The sequence below is a fragment of the Archocentrus centrarchus genome, chromosome 12 (genome assembly GCF_007364275.1).
Source record: "Archocentrus centrarchus isolate MPI-CPG fArcCen1 chromosome 12, fArcCen1, whole genome shotgun sequence".
Classification (NCBI taxonomy): Eukaryota; Metazoa; Chordata; class Actinopteri; order Cichliformes; family Cichlidae; genus Archocentrus; species Archocentrus centrarchus.
This window is the reverse complement of record NC_044357.1, coordinates 7661154-7681519: the sequence shown is the minus strand read 5'-3', so window position 1 is coordinate 7681519 and position 20366 is coordinate 7661154. Positions and strand designations below refer to the sequence as shown.

Sequence of the window (20366 nt, the reverse complement as noted above, 5' to 3'; positions counted from 1 at the left end):
TGAATGGGTGCAGAGCGGGGTCATGTTAACATGACATTTGGTTCACATCCACCAAAGGTCTTCAAGGTCAACTTAACGACTTATTGGTCAAAAACTGACAAAAAAGACTTAGAACTTGATAACTTACAAGTGTGGTGTGTTTTGTCAACATATAGAAAGTACTTTATAAAGATTTAAAATATCATGTCACATTTGACCTCTGACGTCTCCTTCAAGGTCACCCGACTGATCTGAAGATCAAAGCTATAATAATGCTATATAGAGCTATTTAAAACTATGTTTCTTACTACCATGTTTGTATTGACAACATACAGGCATAGACAGAATGATAAATGGGGATTCTAAATATTACGTGATGGTTTGCATCCAAATATGTCACATTTGACATCTGATCTCACTTTGACATTTCACATCTGCCTTTCTTTCAAGCTGACCTCAAAATGTGTTTTAGCGATGCATTTAATGACACGGCTGCAGCATAGAAATCCATGGGCTTTTGTGCATGTTGATAACTTATGATACTTAAATAACAAAGATGCAAATAACTTTTAACTTGCTCAAAGGGGCAAATTACCAAATAAGATGAGGTCGGTCTCACACCAGTAGCACTCGTATTCATCACAGTTCACACAGTTGCCGTCACATGGAACGCAGGTCATGTCTTCTTCTACACTGTATGTCTTAGCTGGACAGTATTTGTAGCAGGCATCCTGGAAACTGATAACAAGAGCAGCAGTTGATGCTTCTATCACACACAAACATACACTGTACTCTCACTGCAAGAAGAGGTCTTTTCTTTCTAGCGCAGAAATGAAATGAAAGTAAAAGTGAGTGTGGAGTGGGGAGATCACACACAGCCACAGCGATGCACACGGCCTTACTTGTAAAAGCCCTCAATGCAGGACAGACAATGCTTGGGGTTATCTGTTGAAAGCAGACAAAAAAATTCAGCTGTCTTTTTCAACAGGACCAACGGGGGGGAAAACCTTCAACATGGCCTGCAACACGCTGGGAGGAAAGCTCGTTCTGCTGGAGGCAGCATTCAGTTGGGAAAACTTTATTACGGCTACTGAGTCGTGACTTACAAGGGACACATTTCTTGCAGCCTTCCTCGCAGGTCATGCAATTGTCATAATCTGGATCTTCCAACTCATCTGAGAAAACAGAGAAGAGAGCGGAGGATGCAGTGAGACAAACAATCACAAAACGAGGATGAGAGAGAGGTGAGTGTGAAACAGCGCTCTTCAAAGTAATCTCTGACACCGTGACACAACAGGTACATCATAAACAACGCTGAGACCTTGTTTACCTTCTCCACACTCCAGCTTCTCACATTTTCCATCAGAGACATAGTGGGAGGAATTACACTTCAGGCAGCTGTTGGGGCCTGTGCAGCGCTGGCAGTGGTCTACACAGGGCTCACAGGTCTTCTGCTCGGTGTTGTAGAAAGTCTCAGGACAGGCATCCAGACACAAGCCTTTATGGAGGTAACGCTCCTTCCCAAACTTATCTGGAGAATAAACAGCAATTTATCATCCAAACATTGAACTTTGACTGTACTTTGGTTAGCACAACTTCCTGGTTGTAAATATTTAGATTTTTTCCCCTTCCTTTTGTTCCTTTTTTTTTTCTTTTCAATCCCAATTTCAATCTTTTCAGTCAGTTTTTTTGACCCCTGGTTAACATTCACACACTAAAGGTGGACATGAACAAATTTCAGCACACACCAGATCACACTCAAAGAGCGCGAGTGTGCTAACTGTACTCACCGGTGTCACAGCTCGTACAGTTGGCAGGTCCCTCATCCACACACGTGGCACAGGTGTGATCACACAGGTGACACCGGCCACCTGACCGGTACTTTCCTCTGGCACATTCCGTCACGCAGCGGCCCTCATCCAGAGCCCTGCAGCCGGCAACGCCAACATCACAAAATCAACGCTGAGTTTTTATATACTGATGCTTCTTATTATAATACAGTAGTGTTTTTGTTTTGTTTTTTTTTGACATTTTATCAATGAAGAGTGTCAGGGAGCCATCTGGTCAGCATCAACAACTATGTTCATCCACAACAAGAAGTGGAGTCCTGTACCAGATGCTATCACCCCTACAGAGCTCCAACTGTAGAGTCAGAACTGGGATTACAGGAACAGCCTGAATCCACACAACAACCTACCTGCTTTAAAAAGCGTGACAGGATGATGCTCATCAGACTGTATGAAGTAATTGTTGCTCAGTTTCAATTTTCTTGAGGCAACTTTGTAAAAACTAACAGACCATAAATGGGACATTTTATGCTTTATTCATTTCTTGTCTCTAAGTAGGCAACTCAGGGTGGAGTACATTTGGAGTTCGTAAGGGCCGCCCAACCCCAAAGTTAGTCAGTTTGCAAGGACAAATGAGAAAGAAAAGCAGCAAAATAAGCCTCTCATGCTGAAGCTGGGAAGCATTTTTTGCTATTTTTACTTAAAAAAAATGAAATCTATGCAGAGGTTTGCTGGATATCTTTCTTTAAATCACATAATCATAATCATCTCAGCTGTATACCAAGTCACATATTACATAGAAAGAATCTGCGTCTTACTAGCTTTGAAACAATAGCAATACCAATGCATCTGTGAAATATTATTTTGTACCCAGGCACAGTGAAATGTCATTTATCATAAAGAAACAGTGGGATGCACTCAATCTAAAAAAGTCAAGTCCAGCTCACCGTGAAGAAACACAGCTGATGCAGTCTTCGTTTTGCGGCCCTGTGCACTTCAGGCACGTTGCGTGGCACATGTAGCACTTCCTGTTACTGTCCTGGTACTCTCCTGATAGACAGACAGCAGGAGAACCACACTGACTCAGAAATGAATAACCATCTGAGGTGTAGAGGTTGGTTTCATGTGCCACAGCTGAATGACTTCTGGTTAAATCAGATGACTCAGAGTCAGAGATGAGATGAGAGGTGAGATGAGAATTCATGCTAAATTGATACATATTAATGGGTTTTGTTTCTGTGCTAACAAATCTTTTAGATGTTTGAACAAAATGTGTCAAGAAAATGTCGAAAATGGCTGACTGACCGTCCGTGCACTCGGTGTTAACGGCGCACACTCCCCTCTGCAGGCTACGACCGCTGGAACAGCTGCTGCAGTTCCATTTGCTCGGCCCCACACAGGTGAGACAGCTGGCGTCACACCTGAAGAGAGAAGCACAGACAAACACATGAACTCTTCACACAAAACCCTGACCACACACACACACACACACACACACACACAGAAAATAACTAAATCCCACTCCATACAGGCACACAGCAACAACAAACACAAGTGCCAAAACAAGCACAAACACACACACAGAAGCCAACCACAAGAAAAAGGCCTGCCACCAGCAGATAAACAAACCTCCCACACCTGAACACACACCAGTGAGCTCACCTCCTACATATCCTGTGCCCATCAGCTATCTCTGGGTTTGGTTCTGTGGCGTAGAAGCCAGCACTGCAGGAGGACACGCACCTCCACTCCTCCATCAAGTATCCTTCTGCACAAGTATTGCACGCCTTAACACCTGCACCTGGTGCAGCATGAGGCAGAGACATACACACTCTTAACTGGACAAAATACATACAGAAGTAATGCAAATAATAGCAGAAAAAAAATATCTAGATCCTGGTTAACCATGACTTTTGACTCCTCTCTCACCTGCACAGGTAGCGCAGGCCTGGTGACAGGGCTTGCACGCGCCCTCCTGCGTGTCATGGTAGGATCCAGCCTCACAGCTCCGCTGGCACCGGTTCCCCTGTAGACTGGAGAGGATGGAGCGAGCATGTGGCACCGTGACACACTCAGTCAATCATGTGACACCAAATAGATGAGTCACTGCCTTCATCCCACGGCACACCACCACTAGCACTTGGTGAACTGAGTCAGTGAACGCGGTATTCCGGAAACTTCTAACTCAACTATATGCTGAATTTGTCATTTGAGATATTTTTGTCCTTTCCAGTAATGACACGGCAAAATGTAAATTAAGGTAAACTTATCTTCCTGAGATGCGTGTGTAAATGAAGAGCAAAAAGTGGAACTGCATGCACAGATAAAAAAAATACTGTAGCTTTCTCTAATTGTTATGATTCTGTAGAGGGTTTGTGTATGTGCGGGGACAATCAGTATTCTCAGAGGCTGGAGGAGAAGGAGCAGTGTTTACAGAGCAGTTAATTCAAGCATCATCAGAGGGTTTGTTTCACCTTGTGTGTGGTTTGCATTCTGTGCAGATGCTGTAGGAGGTGCACTTCAAGCAGTTTTCACTGCACTTTCTGCACATGTTTGCATCTGTGGGGAAATCAAGCAATACACATGGAGTACACATCAGAGCCATTAATCAATCTCACTCACATACCTTCAGCTGCAGTTACATCAACTGACTATTCATTAGTGCAGCTGCATTCAAACAGCCCCTCTGTGAGCCACAGCTTCACTCAAGGATTTTACTTCTGTCTTATTAATTCGATCCCAAAAAATGTCACAAAACAGTCTCAAGTTTAAAAGACTCAGCCCAGAGGCCAACCATGGTCGAGGTAGTAGTTTTCGCCACAGATCGCTGTGCAGGTGTTGGTCCCCTCAGTCAGGTGATGGCCAGGCTGACAGGAAGTGCACTGGTTATCCCGACCGCCGGTGCAGCGCTCACAGGAGGAGTGGCACTTCTTACAATGCCGGCGGTCACCCCAGAATCCCCTGGGACACTCTGATACACACAACCTATTAGACAGACATGGACCAAAGAACACAAGAGGACAAGAGGTGTCGCTATTGAAATGAGTGGGTGTGAAGAAAATTACACTGCGGGTCCATTTTTGCCACCATAAATTAAAATCCTAGCCACAGAAGCCTTTGAACTTCAGCAATGATTTAACAGAATAAATAAAATCGATTATTTTTAAAAGCACCGTGTACGAGCCATATACTGTGGATCTGCTGACAACTCTGCCCTGTGTAATCATGCTAACCTTGTGTTGTTCTTGAACTTGATAAAAAAGTGCAAGCATGTGACACACTGCTGCGGGCCTGGCCCCTCACAACCATCGTCACTGCATTCTGGGTCGCAGGGTCCTGCAAGGGTGAACACTCGCAAAGTCACAGCAGCATCACGTCAACAACAGAGGAGTTATTCAGACTGCTGATTTTATTCCATAAATATGTAAGAGCCTACCACATTAGGCATACACTGTAAATCTGAATTCCAGTTCATTAAGCTGCTGACTGAGAGGCCGGCGATAGAACAAGGGAAAGCTTAATGCTATCAAGATGCAGGGTGTATGACTCACCGCTGTATTCTTCACTGAGATCACTATCCGTCGGAATCTCGGCTGATCTGGCTCGCTCACGATGCGCAGGATACGGCTGCTCTGCTGTGCCATAAATCACCAGGGACCACTTCTCCAGCACCCCTTGTGAAACAGCAGAGAAAAAAGATAAGAAGCTTTGTCCCACAAGGCCCTGCACTGTATTTTAGCTGCAGCGAGCTGAAGTTCAGTGTATCTTTCATAATATTGAGACGTTACAAAGAGGAAGAACAGACCTAGTTTAGAGCTGTCTCTCTTCTGAGAGGGAGTATCCTGGATTTTCAAAGTCCATTCCCCTGCTGCCTGCTCCCCCCAGCAGTGAGCTGTCATGAATTCCCAGTTCTGAAATCCCTCGGTGGAGTTGTCAAGAGGCCTAAACGAAAACATTACATAATCATGTTCATGCTGCTACTTCTTCTACTACTATAACTATGACTCATTATGTGATGATTTAAGGGACCTATTTAGCAAAATGGCTCTAATTTTTTTCAGCTTTATCTGAATCAAAGATGAGAAACATGAGCTGCTTCAGGAGGGCAAACTTTAAATGGACTAGTTCTTACATATCGCTTTTCTGCTCGAGCACTCAAAGAGCTTTACTCACACAAGCACTTTTTTTCTACATCTAATTGCTTCCTATCTAACATTCATACTCCAATTAATACATCGGGAGCAACTTGGGGTTCAAGGATGCTTTGGCACACAGACTGGAGCAGCCAGGGATCGAACCCCTAACCTTCCAGTTAGTAGATGACCTGCTCTATCGCCTGAGCCACAGCCACTTTACTTAGCCCCATCTCTTCTGATACCGGGGTATGCGAGAAAGCTCTTTGTTTGTAAGCTGTTCTGTTCTCATTCATGGTTTACAAATGCTTTAAAACTGCAACTGGACATAGTGCTTTTTAAAATGATTCATACAAGCAAACAAGTGTTCTAAAATTTAAACACCCACTCATCTATGAAAGAGCTTCTAGATACAAATCTGACTTATTTAGACAGAAGAAAGATGCAGTCTATCTTTTCTCATAATTTTTATAATTTGAAAAAATAAAGTGGAAAATCAGATTAGATGGTAATTATCAGCGTCTGCCTCTTCTTCACCTGACATTGTCACAGTCTGTTCTTTCCTCCTGCGCTGACCTGTAATCTAACTTTTCTATTTCTTATTTCTCTCTCTCTCTGTCTCTCACTGTGTGAGTGTTTCAAGGCCTTGCCTGAAAAGACATCATCTGGATGGGAGCATATATTTTAAAACTATGCTCTAAAACTAGTAAATACCTTTTAGTATTGATCGTATCTTTCCAGATGTGCAACCTGCCAATTACACAGGTACTAATGTACCCTCATACCATCAGAGACGCAGGCTTTGAACTGAGTGCTGATAACAAGCCGGATGGTCTCTCTCCCCTTTAGTCTAGAGGATGCCATGTTCATATTTTCCAGAAATTTCAAATTTCAATTCATGTGACCACAGAACAGTTTTCCACTTTGCCTCAGTCCATTTTAAATGAGCTTTGGCTCAGAGAAGACAGGCAGAGCTTCTGGATCGCGTTCACATACGGCTTCTTCTTTAACCTGCATCTGCGGGTGGCACCTCAAACTCTGTTCACAGACAGTGATTTCTGGAAGTGTTGCTGAACCCATGCAGTGACAGAATCATACCACAGTCCTCATTGATTTTTGGTCTTCTCCAGATTCTCTGAAACTTTTGATGATATTCAAAGTCTTTGCAATTTTACATCTAGCAGCATTATTCTAAAATTGTTCCACAATTTGTAGACACGGGTTTTTGAAGATTAGTGAATCTCTGCTCATCTTTATTTCTGAGAAACTCTAAGATGCTCTTTTTTTATACCCAATCAGGTTACTGATCTGTTGCCAATAAACCTAATTAGTTGCAAAATGTTCCCCCAGCTGTTCTGTTTTAGTACCGCTTTACTTTTCCAGCCTTTTGTTCCCAACGTACCAACTTTTTAAGACATGTTACTGCCATCATTTTCAAAATGAGCTAATATTATTCACTAAATAGTAAAATATCTGTTCTCTATGTTCTATTGTGAATAAAAACTTTTAAGATCTGTAAATTATTGCATTTACATTTTACACAATGTCTCAAATTTCTTGGAAATGGGATTGTATTAAAGACTGTATTAATTACTTCTTTTGCATCTGCTTTAGAGACTTCTTCAGAAAGGCTTAATGGATATCTATGGGCTGGTGTTATCTTTGTTACTGAAGTATGTGGTGTTGTGCCAAGCTCTAAAACAGTTCTTTAACACTTGGAGAAAAAAGTTGTGGATGTCAGTGAGCCTGGCAAGGGATTCAAGTAGTTCTCCAATTATTGTAAATAAATAATTCAGTTGTGAGGAAAACCATCTGTAAGAGGCATTGATTTAAAAGCTTAGCTTTTTAAATAAACACAGAAGGAAAGCCCAAGCTTTCTGGGATCACATGCTTGTGTTTGGTCACACTAACAGTACATGTGCTTGATGCACACAGAAGGCAGCATTTCAGGAGAAGAAGTTCATACGTGAGCAACATGGTTTGGTGTTGAAATAATGAATAATGCATCACATCATATCAGGAATCACACTGAAACGCTGTTGGAGGGGGATTTGAAACAGGAAAGTTAAGAAGACCTTCAAATATTTTCCAACTAAAGGAATACTGTATGAAAGGGTGGTGAAAAAATTTAAGCGAGCCAATTTCAAAGACCTGTGAACAACTATAAAGCCTCTAATGCCAAAGGTGTGCTTATTTTTCCACATAATATAAGATTTTGGATCTTTCTGGGATCAAAGGTCAAATACTTGTCCAATTATTTAAAATAAAAGCTGCTTTTGGCTGTGCCCATATTTTCCAAAGCACAAGGGATGCCCCTCCTGTGGCGACCCTCCCATTTATCTGTGCTTGGGAACGATAGTAGTGATTACTACTAAAGCTACAAGCACACTAGCTTGGATTTGTGTCTCCACCCAGTCTTGATTTTACATTTGTAAGACAAATATGTTATGATATGTCCAATTGTTTAAAATATGTGATAAAATGTTTCTCACATGTCAACTAACTACTACAACATCCAATTCAGGGTCACAAAGGGACTGGAGCCTATCACAACTACTACAACTAATAATAATAATAATAATATTGATAATAATAGTAATAATAAGAATCCTGTAAAGTAATGTGATGTAACTCAAGACTAACTGGTTGATAAAGACACTTTAAATGGATCTACTTGGTATTTTCCCCCTTTATTGGAGTAAAGTAAATACTGACAACATTTTGCTGTACAGTGCAGTCCAGTATATCAATACTACCTATGGCAACTTTAAACATAAACATAAAATAGAATTATCATTAGGGATGCACTGATCAGTGTTTCAGGACACAATGTGATATTTATTTTGTTTGTGTTGTTATTTATGCTATTCTCTGTCAGCCAAACATAAAAATCCTCCACTGCACTCATTAAATACCATCTTATTTGCTGATTGGTCATTATCAGCCAATACATTGATGCCATCCTACTTTTTACCTTTAGAAAACACAAGGCAAATGCATCATAAAAATACAAATTATGGCAGAGCTATGGGCTTTCCAAATCATCCTTTTAATTGTATTTTTTTTTTAACTGTTTAGTAAATAATCTGGCCACTGCATGAGTAATCTCTCTAGCTGCTAAATACTCCAGTCTCCTTACATCCAGTCACGAACTGTCTGTTGTTTGGTGCTTCACAGGCAGTGTACTTGAGGTTTTTTTTTTTTTTTATTCTTTTAACCTTTTCACTGAAAACAACAGCCCACTCCTACTTGTAACTTTGCTGGTGAGAGCAGGAAGAGTAAACCAAAACACAAAAGTTGAAAGCAGAAACCAAAACGATGTGCTCAAAGACACTAAAACGATCCAGAGAGTGTGGTTACAGTGAAGTGACTAATAAAATATTGATTATAGCAGCTTTAAATAGTCTCTGGGGAAAGGTGAAGGTGAAGTCGATACTTTTTTACTGATGTGTTTTAAATAACAGTGTTATCCTGTAAGACTTTTTGCCAGAAACTCTTCCTGAAGCACTACATGAGTAATTTCCAGAATGTATTTTACTCCCCTAATTTAACCATGTGCCAAACTGAAGGATTTGGCTTTGAAGGATTTGATGTTCATCAGTTACTATCCACAGAAACCACTGCAGTCAGTTACCTGTTTGCCAGCAGCTGCGACGTGGTGCCTGAAGGTGATGTGAGGGTGATGGAGAGATCACCGCGACGACTGTGAGTTATGGTAACACGGACCACGACGTGCTCCACATAAGCAACGTGCTGCAGGGCCTTGCTAGAGCAGCCTGAAGTCTCATGCACAGACATTAGCACCGAGCCCGGATGAATAAGTCTGTCATGAGAGAAGAGAATAAAGAGACACGGGGAGCAGCGGAAGATAAGAAAAGAGGCGGAAAACAAGACGCACAGGAGAAAGTTACAAGGAGAGCCGCAGTTAAGAAAATGACACTCATTAAAGTGTGCGCAAATCAATGTGAGAGAAATCCATGTGAGAACAGAGACAGAAATAGATAACGTGCGATGAAAGGGGAGGAATCAAGGGAAGCCCTGAGTCGAAGCAGAGATCTCTGATACCTGCTCAGCTGGATGGCAGCCTCCTCCACACATTCATGCTGTGAGGGAACTTGTTTCCAGTGCTCTGCCTCCTTCACCATGCTCTCAGCATCTAGCAGGCCAAAGCCATACAGGTGGCTCACTAACACACACACACACACACACACACACACACACACACACACACACACACACACACACACACACACACACACACACACACACACACACACACACACACACACACTTTACATTAGCTGGGGCATAGAGAAGGCACTGTAGCTTATAAATGACTTCACTCACTCCTGAGACTTTGTAGGCGTTTATCGCTCTTCTGCTCACAGTATCTCATTAGTCTGTATGCTCACTGCTTTATAGCCCCCCCCCCCCCCCTCCAAAAAAAAAGAGCTGAGAGAACATTTACCAAAATATGCTTATGCTTAACTTATTGTTACCCGTGACTTTATTATAAGTTTAGGAGAAAATATCAAAGGATTTTTTTTTCCTCTAAACTGCTGGCAAATATTAAAATAAACAATCTGGAGATCCGATGGGAGTACCTTTGTATCCGGCTCCATTTACACGCCAGTCAGGAGCATTAAGATGATGAGCTTTTGATGTTTGGACAATAATGTGCTGCAAATCCCTCCAGGTTAGCAAGGGACTGGACATTCAGGAGAAGGAAACGGCATGCTCTCATCACCCGATTGCACAAATTGATTTTAACGTGACCTGCATGTGTGGATGTTGTTACTGTTGCTTACTTGGCTTCCAAGGTGAGAGCAATGACACCGGCAGCTATAGAGGAGGAGATGGAAGTTCCCGACTGAGCCCTGCCACAGCTCTGCTGTGGACCCAAGGTCACCTGTCAAGGAAACCAGACTTAGTCTATTTTTTAATATTCACGCACTGAATGAACTAAGATAATTTTGCATAAAAATGATCAAGATTTTGGATTCAGGTATCAAGTTTGCTATAAAATTAGATCCTGTCTGGTTACTTAGGCCATGAAATGTTTCTTAGCTAATTTTCTAGAAGAGAGAGAGAATCAGTTAGACACTCAGATTTCTTTAATTAGGTTTTCCTGTTCCCAATAATTTTGACTCCTGTTTGTTATGTAAACATATCCATAACCATATTATTTAGCAGAAAACTATAAAGTTATTGTGCAAAAGTCTTGAGTCACCTCTCATTTCTTTATATTGAACTGGAAAAATGGGAAATAGGTGCTGTGATTTATTACAGTTCTAACAAGCTTGAAAGCCAGTATTTGGTGTGACCACCTTTAGGCCAGATGCATCTCTCAGGTCCCTGAGAGATGAATCTGGCCTTTCTGGCCTTATCAGGTTTGTGCTGAATTTTTATTCCTAGTTCTTAAAGACAAGACATTTAGATACTGTTTTTTTTTTTTTTATAGGTCTGCTGCTTCTTCTTTTGCCCTGCAGTTTCTCAAAATCTTTAAGGAGAAACTGCACACATCCCATGGTATGCATGTACATAGTGGAAAACATGCATACCATGGGATGCACACATCCCATGGTATGCATGTTTTCCACTATGTACAGTCCTGTTAAACCAGGAAATTACACACACACACACACACACACACACACACACACACACACACACACACACACACACACACACACACACACACACACACACACACACACACACACACACACCTGTCTCCAAAGACCAATTAGGTAGACATTTGTCATAAATTACCTTAATTTTTAGGTTTGTACAGACAAACACAAAGACAAATGCAGCAATTTAACACCTGCCAAAGTGACAGAAATAAGTGACAAAAATAAATCAGGGTATTGGGTTTTATAGCAAAGAAATACTGGCAAACCTGGGATAAATAATTAGGGTGTTTTTTTTTTTGGATGTTTTGTGCGTCAGTTGAGAAAACAAAAATGGAAAACATGTCAGCCTGAGGCCAGAGAAGCAGCTCTCAGTTAATTTACTCTAATCAGCTGCCCAACTCTGTTTACCCACAATGTCTGAAAATCACATGATATGAAAAAGTATTTGGTATTTTCTACACAATAGTGATTTCACTCCAGTTTCATTCCATTGTAATCCCTGCTGGATTTCCTTTTTATTGTTACCTCCATATGTGGAATCTGTATGTTTTCCAAATGGCTTTCATTTTTCACTATAATTATTATTTTTTGTCCTTGGTGGTGTGCCATTAAAAAAAAAAAAAGAGAGAAAAATATCAATGCGAGTGAAAAGGAGTGAAATCTTTGCATTCAACATATTTCATCCAACATGAAGAATCTTTCCTTTGGCCATTCTAGCTCATGTTCATATTATACTGCTGACTGAGTTCTGATGGTGCACATCACAGTTCATGTAATGGCTTTTAATTAATGAAAGTTAAGGCTCTAAAAATATCCTAATTCTCCTGAAATGAACATGAAAACACAAAATCATCTTTCCACAGGAGGCTGCAGGTTTGAGCGAGCTGCTCCCTCCTGTGACTTCACAAGTTCAGTTTTGTTCTACCAAGATAAAAGTTCATAGAGCCTCCGTCCTGGGTATATTTAGTTGATTGACAGGTGTCTCAGACTATCACACTCAACAGCCACTGCATGCTTGCCCCCTAACACTGCTGCCCAAAGCCTCTGCTTAATTTCCCAAATGTGTATTTTCTGGCTTTGAGCAGCTGGCGAGATGCCGGTGAGTGTTAAATCCAACTGCAGACTTCCAGACATCCAGTGTCATCGTTAAAATATAGTGTAAACATGTCTTTCAAATTTGGAGTTAATATAATTTTATTATCTAAATAACTTCATGCCCTCTGAGTCATAAATGCAATGCAAACATTAATGTCATAACACAACAAATGTCTCATAATCTGTGTTCAGGAGGTGCAATGTCAGTTTGGCCAACACAAGCCAGTGAAATTGCTCCTTTATTTCTTTCTCTCAGTTTAAAAATGTTTGCTTTTAGGAATAATTTAATTTGATACAAATAGTAGACTATCATTTTTCCTGTTTTCCTGCTTGTCTGTGGAAAAACTAAGTACATCTCATCGTTTAATAGCTTGTGGATCCACCTTTAAGTTATCAGGTTACTGCTGCTATAGATGTCTGAGAGGCTTTGCCAGTCTCTCACATTGTTGTGGGGGAATTCAGCAACAGCTTCTTGGGGTTTATTGAAATGCAACTTTACAACTCTAAGCTGTGCTGCCATGTTCTTTTTAGAGAAAAGCGTTTTTCTCCTGGTAACACTTCAGAACAAGTTCTGTCTTTTTCTACTTTAACATGAACTTTAACATTTAACATGCAGTTGAGTAGATGTAGCTCTTCTCCGAGCATCACATGCTGGGATGTCCACGCCTCTGCAGATTGGCAGCTGTCTTCTATGCTTTCCACTTGTGACTAGTCTTTCCTCACTGTGGAATGATGGACTTCAAATTGTTTGGAAATGGCCTGAAAACCCTTTCCAGATTGACGGGCAGCAACCATTGCTTCTCTAAGATTGTTGATACTGTTCCTCCTGAGCGATGCGCTAAAACACAGTCCAGAGCAGCAAACTGCCAAAACGTCTGCTTTTATAGAGGTGCTGATCAATTAATCAAGTGCATTTGATTGGCATCACCTTATTATAAGAAATTATTATGAGATTCCACAGTGCAAATGGCACAACATGGGGTGAAAGTTTGTTTTCCATCATCCAACTAATAAATGCAAGTGAACAGAACTTCTGCCCTTCAAAATAGGTCACATTTGTTTTGAATTCCTTTCCAAGCATGTGACAAGCCTGATTTTTTTTTTTGGCAAGATTTGATTTTTTTTTAATCAAATATTTTCTAGATTCAGCAACCTCTGGTTGTGCTAAGAATATAAATGAGTGTTTTTACAAAGTCATTTTGGCTTGAGGGGAGAAAATGTTTTTTGTAACATTTGGGTAAAGCTACCATCAATAGATTGATTGCAGTAGAGTGCGGATGCTCACTATGGAGAAGGGAAAGCGCTATTTTGTGAATCATACACATCTTAATTAAGTTCTCCGGTAGCAACACTCACCATCTCCTCTCTCTCCCCACCACCGTACGCTGTTGCCAGTGTGGAGGGGCACGGCTCCAGGTAATCTGGCTGGCTTCCATATTGAGTGCTGCTGCTGATAGAGATAGTGTAGATACTGTTGCTGTAGCCATCGCAGGAGCAGTAGTCACCTCTTTGCCCTCCATTTCCTGATGGCCAAACAAAGATAGAGCCCCTCCCATGCCGCCCCTGAGATTAATTGGGTAGGGCAGACAGAGGTGATTAATTTATTTATGATATTTACATATTGATACTAAGAAAAAGAACAGCCCTTGAAGTAAACATACAGCCGCAGGTAAGACACAGACATAAACAGGCACGGCCAAGCAGATGCTTTCTTTCTTCATCACACTTTTCTCACTGTTTGAATGCTGTTCTCTAAAATAAGACGGGTCAGAGGTCCAGGTCCCTCCAAAGTGGCCCCGTCATCTTCTGGGCCCCAGCCAGCTAAATAAATATCAATATACTCTGGTCTGAAGCTCAGCGACCGGGCCTCCACGATGTCTGTTACATCTCCAGCCAGCATTCGGATGCCTAAGGGAAGAGGGCGCAGCAAAGTGAGGATGAAGTTTGAATCCCCTCTCTACAAAACTTTGTCTTTCAAGAAGTCCTTCAGCACGCCAGTTTCATGCCATCATATGGACTCACCGCCTATGCGTGCATGGAAAGAAACTCCAACTGTGCACTGAGAGTTATTTGGAACTGCAGCAACCACCCCTGCGCACTGAGTCCCATGGCTTTGGAGAAAGGAGGAGAACATCAGAACATGAGTTTGAATGCATATGCATGAGGAGAAGATGGGCTATTTCTGTTACATCAAGCTATGTGAAGGCAGAATTTAGACTGGGGACTTTGCATATCCATACATGCATGTAATTACTGAAAAATGGAAAGGAAAAGCATGCATTAATTAAAGTCTGGATTATGGTGGGGAAGCTGCAAAGCAGGTGCAAAGAAAATTCTCGAGATAAGAAGTACTCACTAGTTAGCAGCATTGTTAGAAGGATCTTGGTCTTGTCCATTCACATCAAAGCTGGCAAGAGGATCCTAAATCAGATAGATACTAAGTAGCAGCACATAACACGATGCCAGCAGCTATCTGACTCTATTTCATCAGACAAATCACAAAGAGCATTATTCACCAACCCACTCAACAGTTAAGTGGATCAGACGTTTAATGTCCATTCCAATACTCTTAGCTGGCCTTTCCAAACCTTTGGCCCAAAAGCCCTGCCTGCGATATCTGTCTCAGCTCTTACACTAAGAGCTCTGCCAAACTGCTTATGATTAATGTCCCCTTCCCAAGCAGAGAGTCCCGTCCCAGGGCACTTACATAATTTGGCTTCAAATCCGGATGCTCTCTCTCAATGCCATCATCTAGGACAGACACCACCACACCCTTCCCAGTGTACCCTCTCCTCCAGGCCGCTGCAATGTTCATATGAGACTGGCAACCTTTGGAGTCATCACTGCAATGCTGCAGAGGAAATAGTGGGACATTCAGCTTAGCCCTCAGGAGTGAAGAATAAATGTGGGTCTATTTTAGGCTCTGTCTGTCTGTCAGTCTGTCTGGGTTTGTGTGTCTGTGTTTCAGACTTGAGCATGGCAAAGAAAAAAAAAAAACAATCTGACTCACAATGTACCACAGGTGGTTCCACACTGGGTCACTGAAGTGTGTCTGGCTGCTGGACTGATGGTGGGTAGCAGGGAGGTGTTTGCTCCTCATGTTGATGGGATAGACGCGACTGGCTCTGGAGCTCCTCTTTGCTCTTCTCTGGACCACCTGCTGCTGGAGCCACTCCACCTTAAAAGGAACATTTGCACGAAGGTTGACGTCTGCTTTTATAGACATGCCACTGGAATGTTTGTGCCATTTTGAAATATTCTGGCAGTTACTGCATTTACTGCGATTGGGAAAACAGTTATGGTCTCAAGAGGAGGAGCCCTGACACTGTACCTCTGGTTGATACTCTGACTTTTCACAGATTTTTGATGTATACAAAGGGCAGGAATTTAATCAGTGCAAGCTTCTGACCTGCACCCTCTTCATTCATAGAAAAAATTGCCATCCCAAATTGCTGCAACATGTGGGTGTCAATGAGCTTACCGCAGTTCTCACATGCTGATCATTGTGAGGACTGTTCATATAACACCATTAGTTTCCCACTGGTGCCACTATGAGGTTAATATTTGTTTTAACTCAGTTGTTGACAGGCTGAAGTTTGGTGCACATCCAGGATTATTTATTAAACTAGAAGGGCACTCAGTAGAGCGCATACCTTGCCCACCCCAATTTACTATGTGCCGATACTACGCTGTAATAGATACCACCCAGTGTCGTCATAATCCATCAGGTTCAGCTATATTTTGGTGTTAGTTGCATGTCACCGGCTTTATTTCTTACTCTACAGGAATTCATTATTTTTTGACCCTATAGTTTTCATCATTCTGGATCATTAGATCTGGAATCCTCCTTTGATCATAAACAAACTTTGCTATATAACAGAATTTATGGCTTATGTCCCACCCTTATTCCTTTTAGAGGATTCTGACTAATCCTCATAAGGTTAGATGCAAATATCTGAATATCTTACAATGGTAAAGAATCATTTTACAAAATCCTGGATCCAGATCGTGATGTGGATCACCACCAAAATGTAAACAATTGTTCCTTGTACCACTCCCACCAACTCCAGAAAGTTTCATCAAAATCTGTTCACAGTTTTCGGAGTGATCCTGCTAACGGACAGACAAACCAACGCGACCTAAAGCATAACCTCCCCCCAACTATCGGCGGTCGAGGTAAAAATGCACTTCCCCATCAAGTTTTTAATCGTTTCTATTCCTGCAAAACTAATTACATTTCTAATATGCTTATCTGCAATAGTAAACATGACCAATGTTAAAACTCCTGAACAGCTGCATTTTAGAGCTGGCATTGTACTTTTGTTAGTGCACTGATTTTAGCATTCAGCTGAAAAAAAACATATTGTGTTTAGTAAAACTGCAAGCATGGCTCTACCGTACATGCAGACTCAGGGTCTAAAGAGTGAGGGATAATGCCAAAATGGAAATTTTTGGAAATTCACAATTTTAGTGGTAGTGCTGGATGAAGTTACAAGACTTTATTTTTTACTTTTGCGACTTTTTTTTTTTCACTGTTATGTTTAGTTACAGTTCTTCACCCGATAAAGGCTTAAACTTGCCTTCCCTTTGATGGCCAGCAGAGGGAGACTCCTCTGTTTGCAGAGAAAAAATTGTCCAACTGCATAAAAGTTAATAGAAAAACCATCCTATGGCTCCGTTGTGCTTAACACTTTCCTGTTGAATTTATGGTCTTGATTTTTACTTTCAAGTTTCACTGAATATAAAATAATGCTCACTTGTAAACCACAATCGCCACTAGAGTCAAAATAGATGAGAAAGAAGGGTCTACTTCTGGGTCTTTTTTTAAGAATGTCAAGTTGATAAAGTATAAGTGAGCACTCCCTCAGACCCTTCCTTTGCCATTCCAAAAATACTCAGCTCGAAGCTTCGCTAGGGCACTTGACTTGGTAATGGGCTGCATCACAGTGGCAACATCCATCTTTAATATACAGTCAATAGGCTCTACACAGTTAGCTTTGGTTTAAATCACACAATCACTCACTAACCGTGGGCGTTGTTGAAACCTGTCTCATTACACTACATGCCCAAGATAAATAAACTAACTTATTGATACTAATTATGGCCACAAGTATAAGAATTTGATGCAACCCTGAATAAAGTGCAACGATTTTTAGTGTGCACATAAAGCTGTAATGTGAGGGGAGGGACCAGAACATGAAAATGTGTCCTTATGTGTATCAGTGCAGCGTAGGGAGGGGGACACAGTGCTGCTGATTAATAATCCAGGAGTCTCCTAGTCCTGCTCATATCCCATTACTATACCTTGGTCTCCTTGGCGACACGATCAGTCACTTCTTTGTTGCCCACCCTGGACTGATTCGCTGTCTCGTAGTGGCGAAAACTGTAATACCTCTTCAGGTCTCCGATCTGGCGAAACACACATCAAATCCTCAAAATGAATTTGTTTTTTAGGTGGGGGCAGTGCTGCTCATTTTGCTCTGTTACTCTACAGAGCAGCTGTTAAATTATGAAACTGCTCGTGGAGTCTTTTATTAAGGCGGCTACCTTATACCTGTGATAGTTTTTCAGGCGAGGGCAACCTGAGCCAAAAGACTTCAGCCACACTGCTGCTCATGTGTGTACTTTGTGTAGCTGAACACACCAGGTGACTGTGTGCATTCTATAATGCCATTATGTCAGCTGATATTTTTTTTTTAAATACATGTGGAGATCAGTGAGTAAAGCTGGGTAATAAAAAAGTGTCACTGGTCACAACGTTGCAAGACAACAATAAATTATGCCCTTAATAATTTAATGTCAGCTGCTGTTAAATGTACTTTTTGATTTTTGACCTCAGCACTGTGAAGTTTGTATATAGCAGTCTTTTCAGTTTGAATAGGTCTCTCTGGTTCATATTACCTGATGCGGACCCAGGACCTACATATTTGATTATAGCATCTATCCCTGCACCTAATGTGCCAGTGTTTAATTACTCAGCATTTCTTTATTAATTGATTTGATTATTCTGTACTTTTTTGCTGTAATAAACTACAGCATCTTGTTTCTTCAAGACTGTTAGTTTCTAACAGTGCAGAGTAATAAAGATTAGGCAGTTTGATGTCCTTAAACCAACAAGTGTTTGCTGAGCAGCATATTTCCTGGACACAACAAAAATCCAGGTCAGTTCTGGGAAACGTGATTCAATATTTGGCAGCAGCCTCTTAATTATAAGTGTTACTAATTAGTGTCTGTTGTCTTTTAATCATAATCAGTGAGTGCACTGGCGTATAGAGAAGCAACTTTGGATTATGGTTTGTTGGTTTAGTTCCCTGCACTGGCAGAAAAATGCGGGCACTGCCTCTAGTGTGTTTCTGTTTAAGTGCATATTTGCTCATCGCTCCAAGTGTGTGTGTGTGTGTGTGTGTGTGTGTGTGTGTGTGTTCACTGCTCATTTTTGGGCTAAACACAGAGGTCAAATTCCTGTCAAAAAACATGCTGGTGGTCATAATTTATTAATGGATTTATCTGCTAATTTGTTGCTTTTAAATCTTGAACAGATATAATTCATCACTCTTGTTTCTGCCTGCTAGATGGCTGACCATGAATTACAGACCCAATGATATTTATTGCATCTCTGAAAATTATTAGTAAAACTGTTCGTGCTACCTCCCCAGGTGCCAGTTTCCAGTATGTGACATTGTTCAATTGCAAGTCTGGTATTTGGATAAATAAGCTACTCTTGATGTTTGAGGACACTCACCTGGCCCATATTAGTAAATCCATATTTCTCTGCTATCCTGTTCACAGACTCAAGGTCCCCTCTTATTTTTATCGCCCAGTCGTTTGTGTAAATCGTTGCATGACAAAGCTGGAGGAGAGTTCCCATCCACAGAGCGATAAAACGCATCATTACTGCTTATTTCTCTGCGTAATCAGCCCGTGCCCAGGTGTTTCACGAGCTGTCCCTGCACTCTGTTCTGCTGCCGATGCTTCTCATTGCGGGAAATCCGCTGTCTCAAAGACGCAGGTTGCACCCGATGCTCTGCAGAAAAGGAAGGAAGGATGCAGGCTGAACTTGTCAAGACTTGACTCCTTCACTGACAACGTGCGTCTATCAAATTACTTCAATATGGAGGCCGAGGATCAACTACAGTCTGCCCTTATAGGGATCCGATCTGTTAGTCCGCGGTTGAACTTTATTTAAATAGGTCCTATTTTTCTTTGTAAATGACGTAAACACGCGAGCTTCTTATATTTAAAGGGGTGTATTGATAGCACCAGACATCAAATGAATATTATAGGAAAAAGGTTACAGAGCGGTGCTGCTGTATATAAACAGGTTGCATATTAATATCAACAATTAAACGTTTTTGTTGATATCCTATTATTTTTTCCTACTTAGGTCATAGACGTGTTGACTTGAATGTCAAAAATAGATGCACCACATATTTACAAGCATCATCATCACAGCTATTAGAGGAAATAACTACTTTTACTTTAACTAAAATGCTGTATTTAGCTTTTCATGTAATAACAGAGAAGTGCAGGAATTAATTAACTAATGCAGTCAACAAAAACGTGAAATTAAAACAGACAAAAAAACAGGTGAAAAATGAAGCCAACTGGAAGAGGCAAAAAAAATGCAGTTCCTCTAGGTGGCTCTAGGTGGCGCTTGAGTTTGGCTCTAAATGTTAAAAAGCATATCTACTGCCTGGTGCAAAACATAACAACTGGCGTTAGGGATGAGTTCCTTT

General features: G+C 41.2%; 1 protein-coding gene across 1 annotated transcript in view; it reads right to left on the bottom strand.

The window, feature by feature from the left end:
- Positions 1-19522, bottom strand: part of pcsk5a (proprotein convertase subtilisin/kexin type 5a) — a 35590-nt gene extending 16068 nt beyond the window's left edge. The window contains exons 1-26 of the mRNA XM_030742719.1: positions 19373-19522; positions 17935-18039; positions 15641-15808; positions 15338-15481; positions 14987-15051; positions 14653-14741; positions 14366-14538; positions 13987-14193; positions 10708-10808; positions 10504-10607; positions 9965-10085; positions 9534-9722; positions 5572-5708; positions 5318-5440; positions 5000-5102; positions 4561-4751; positions 4241-4325; positions 3696-3799; positions 3429-3567; positions 3072-3187; positions 2714-2816; positions 1770-1906; positions 1310-1510; positions 1086-1154; positions 882-924; positions 575-717 (exon numbers count right to left, since the gene is read on the bottom strand). Of these exons, the coding sequence (XP_030598579.1) occupies positions 575-717; positions 882-924; positions 1086-1154; positions 1310-1510; positions 1770-1906; positions 2714-2816; positions 3072-3187; positions 3429-3567; positions 3696-3799; positions 4241-4325; positions 4561-4751; positions 5000-5102; positions 5318-5440; positions 5572-5708; positions 9534-9722; positions 9965-10085; positions 10504-10607; positions 10708-10808; positions 13987-14193; positions 14366-14538; positions 14653-14741; positions 14987-15051; positions 15338-15481; positions 15641-15808; positions 17935-18039; positions 19373-19522 (3310 nt within the window). The remainder of the gene's footprint in view (positions 1-574; positions 718-881; positions 925-1085; positions 1155-1309; positions 1511-1769; positions 1907-2713; positions 2817-3071; positions 3188-3428; positions 3568-3695; positions 3800-4240; positions 4326-4560; positions 4752-4999; positions 5103-5317; positions 5441-5571; positions 5709-9533; positions 9723-9964; positions 10086-10503; positions 10608-10707; positions 10809-13986; positions 14194-14365; positions 14539-14652; positions 14742-14986; positions 15052-15337; positions 15482-15640; positions 15809-17934; positions 18040-19372) is intronic.
- Positions 19523-20366: the final 844 nt, after the last annotated feature.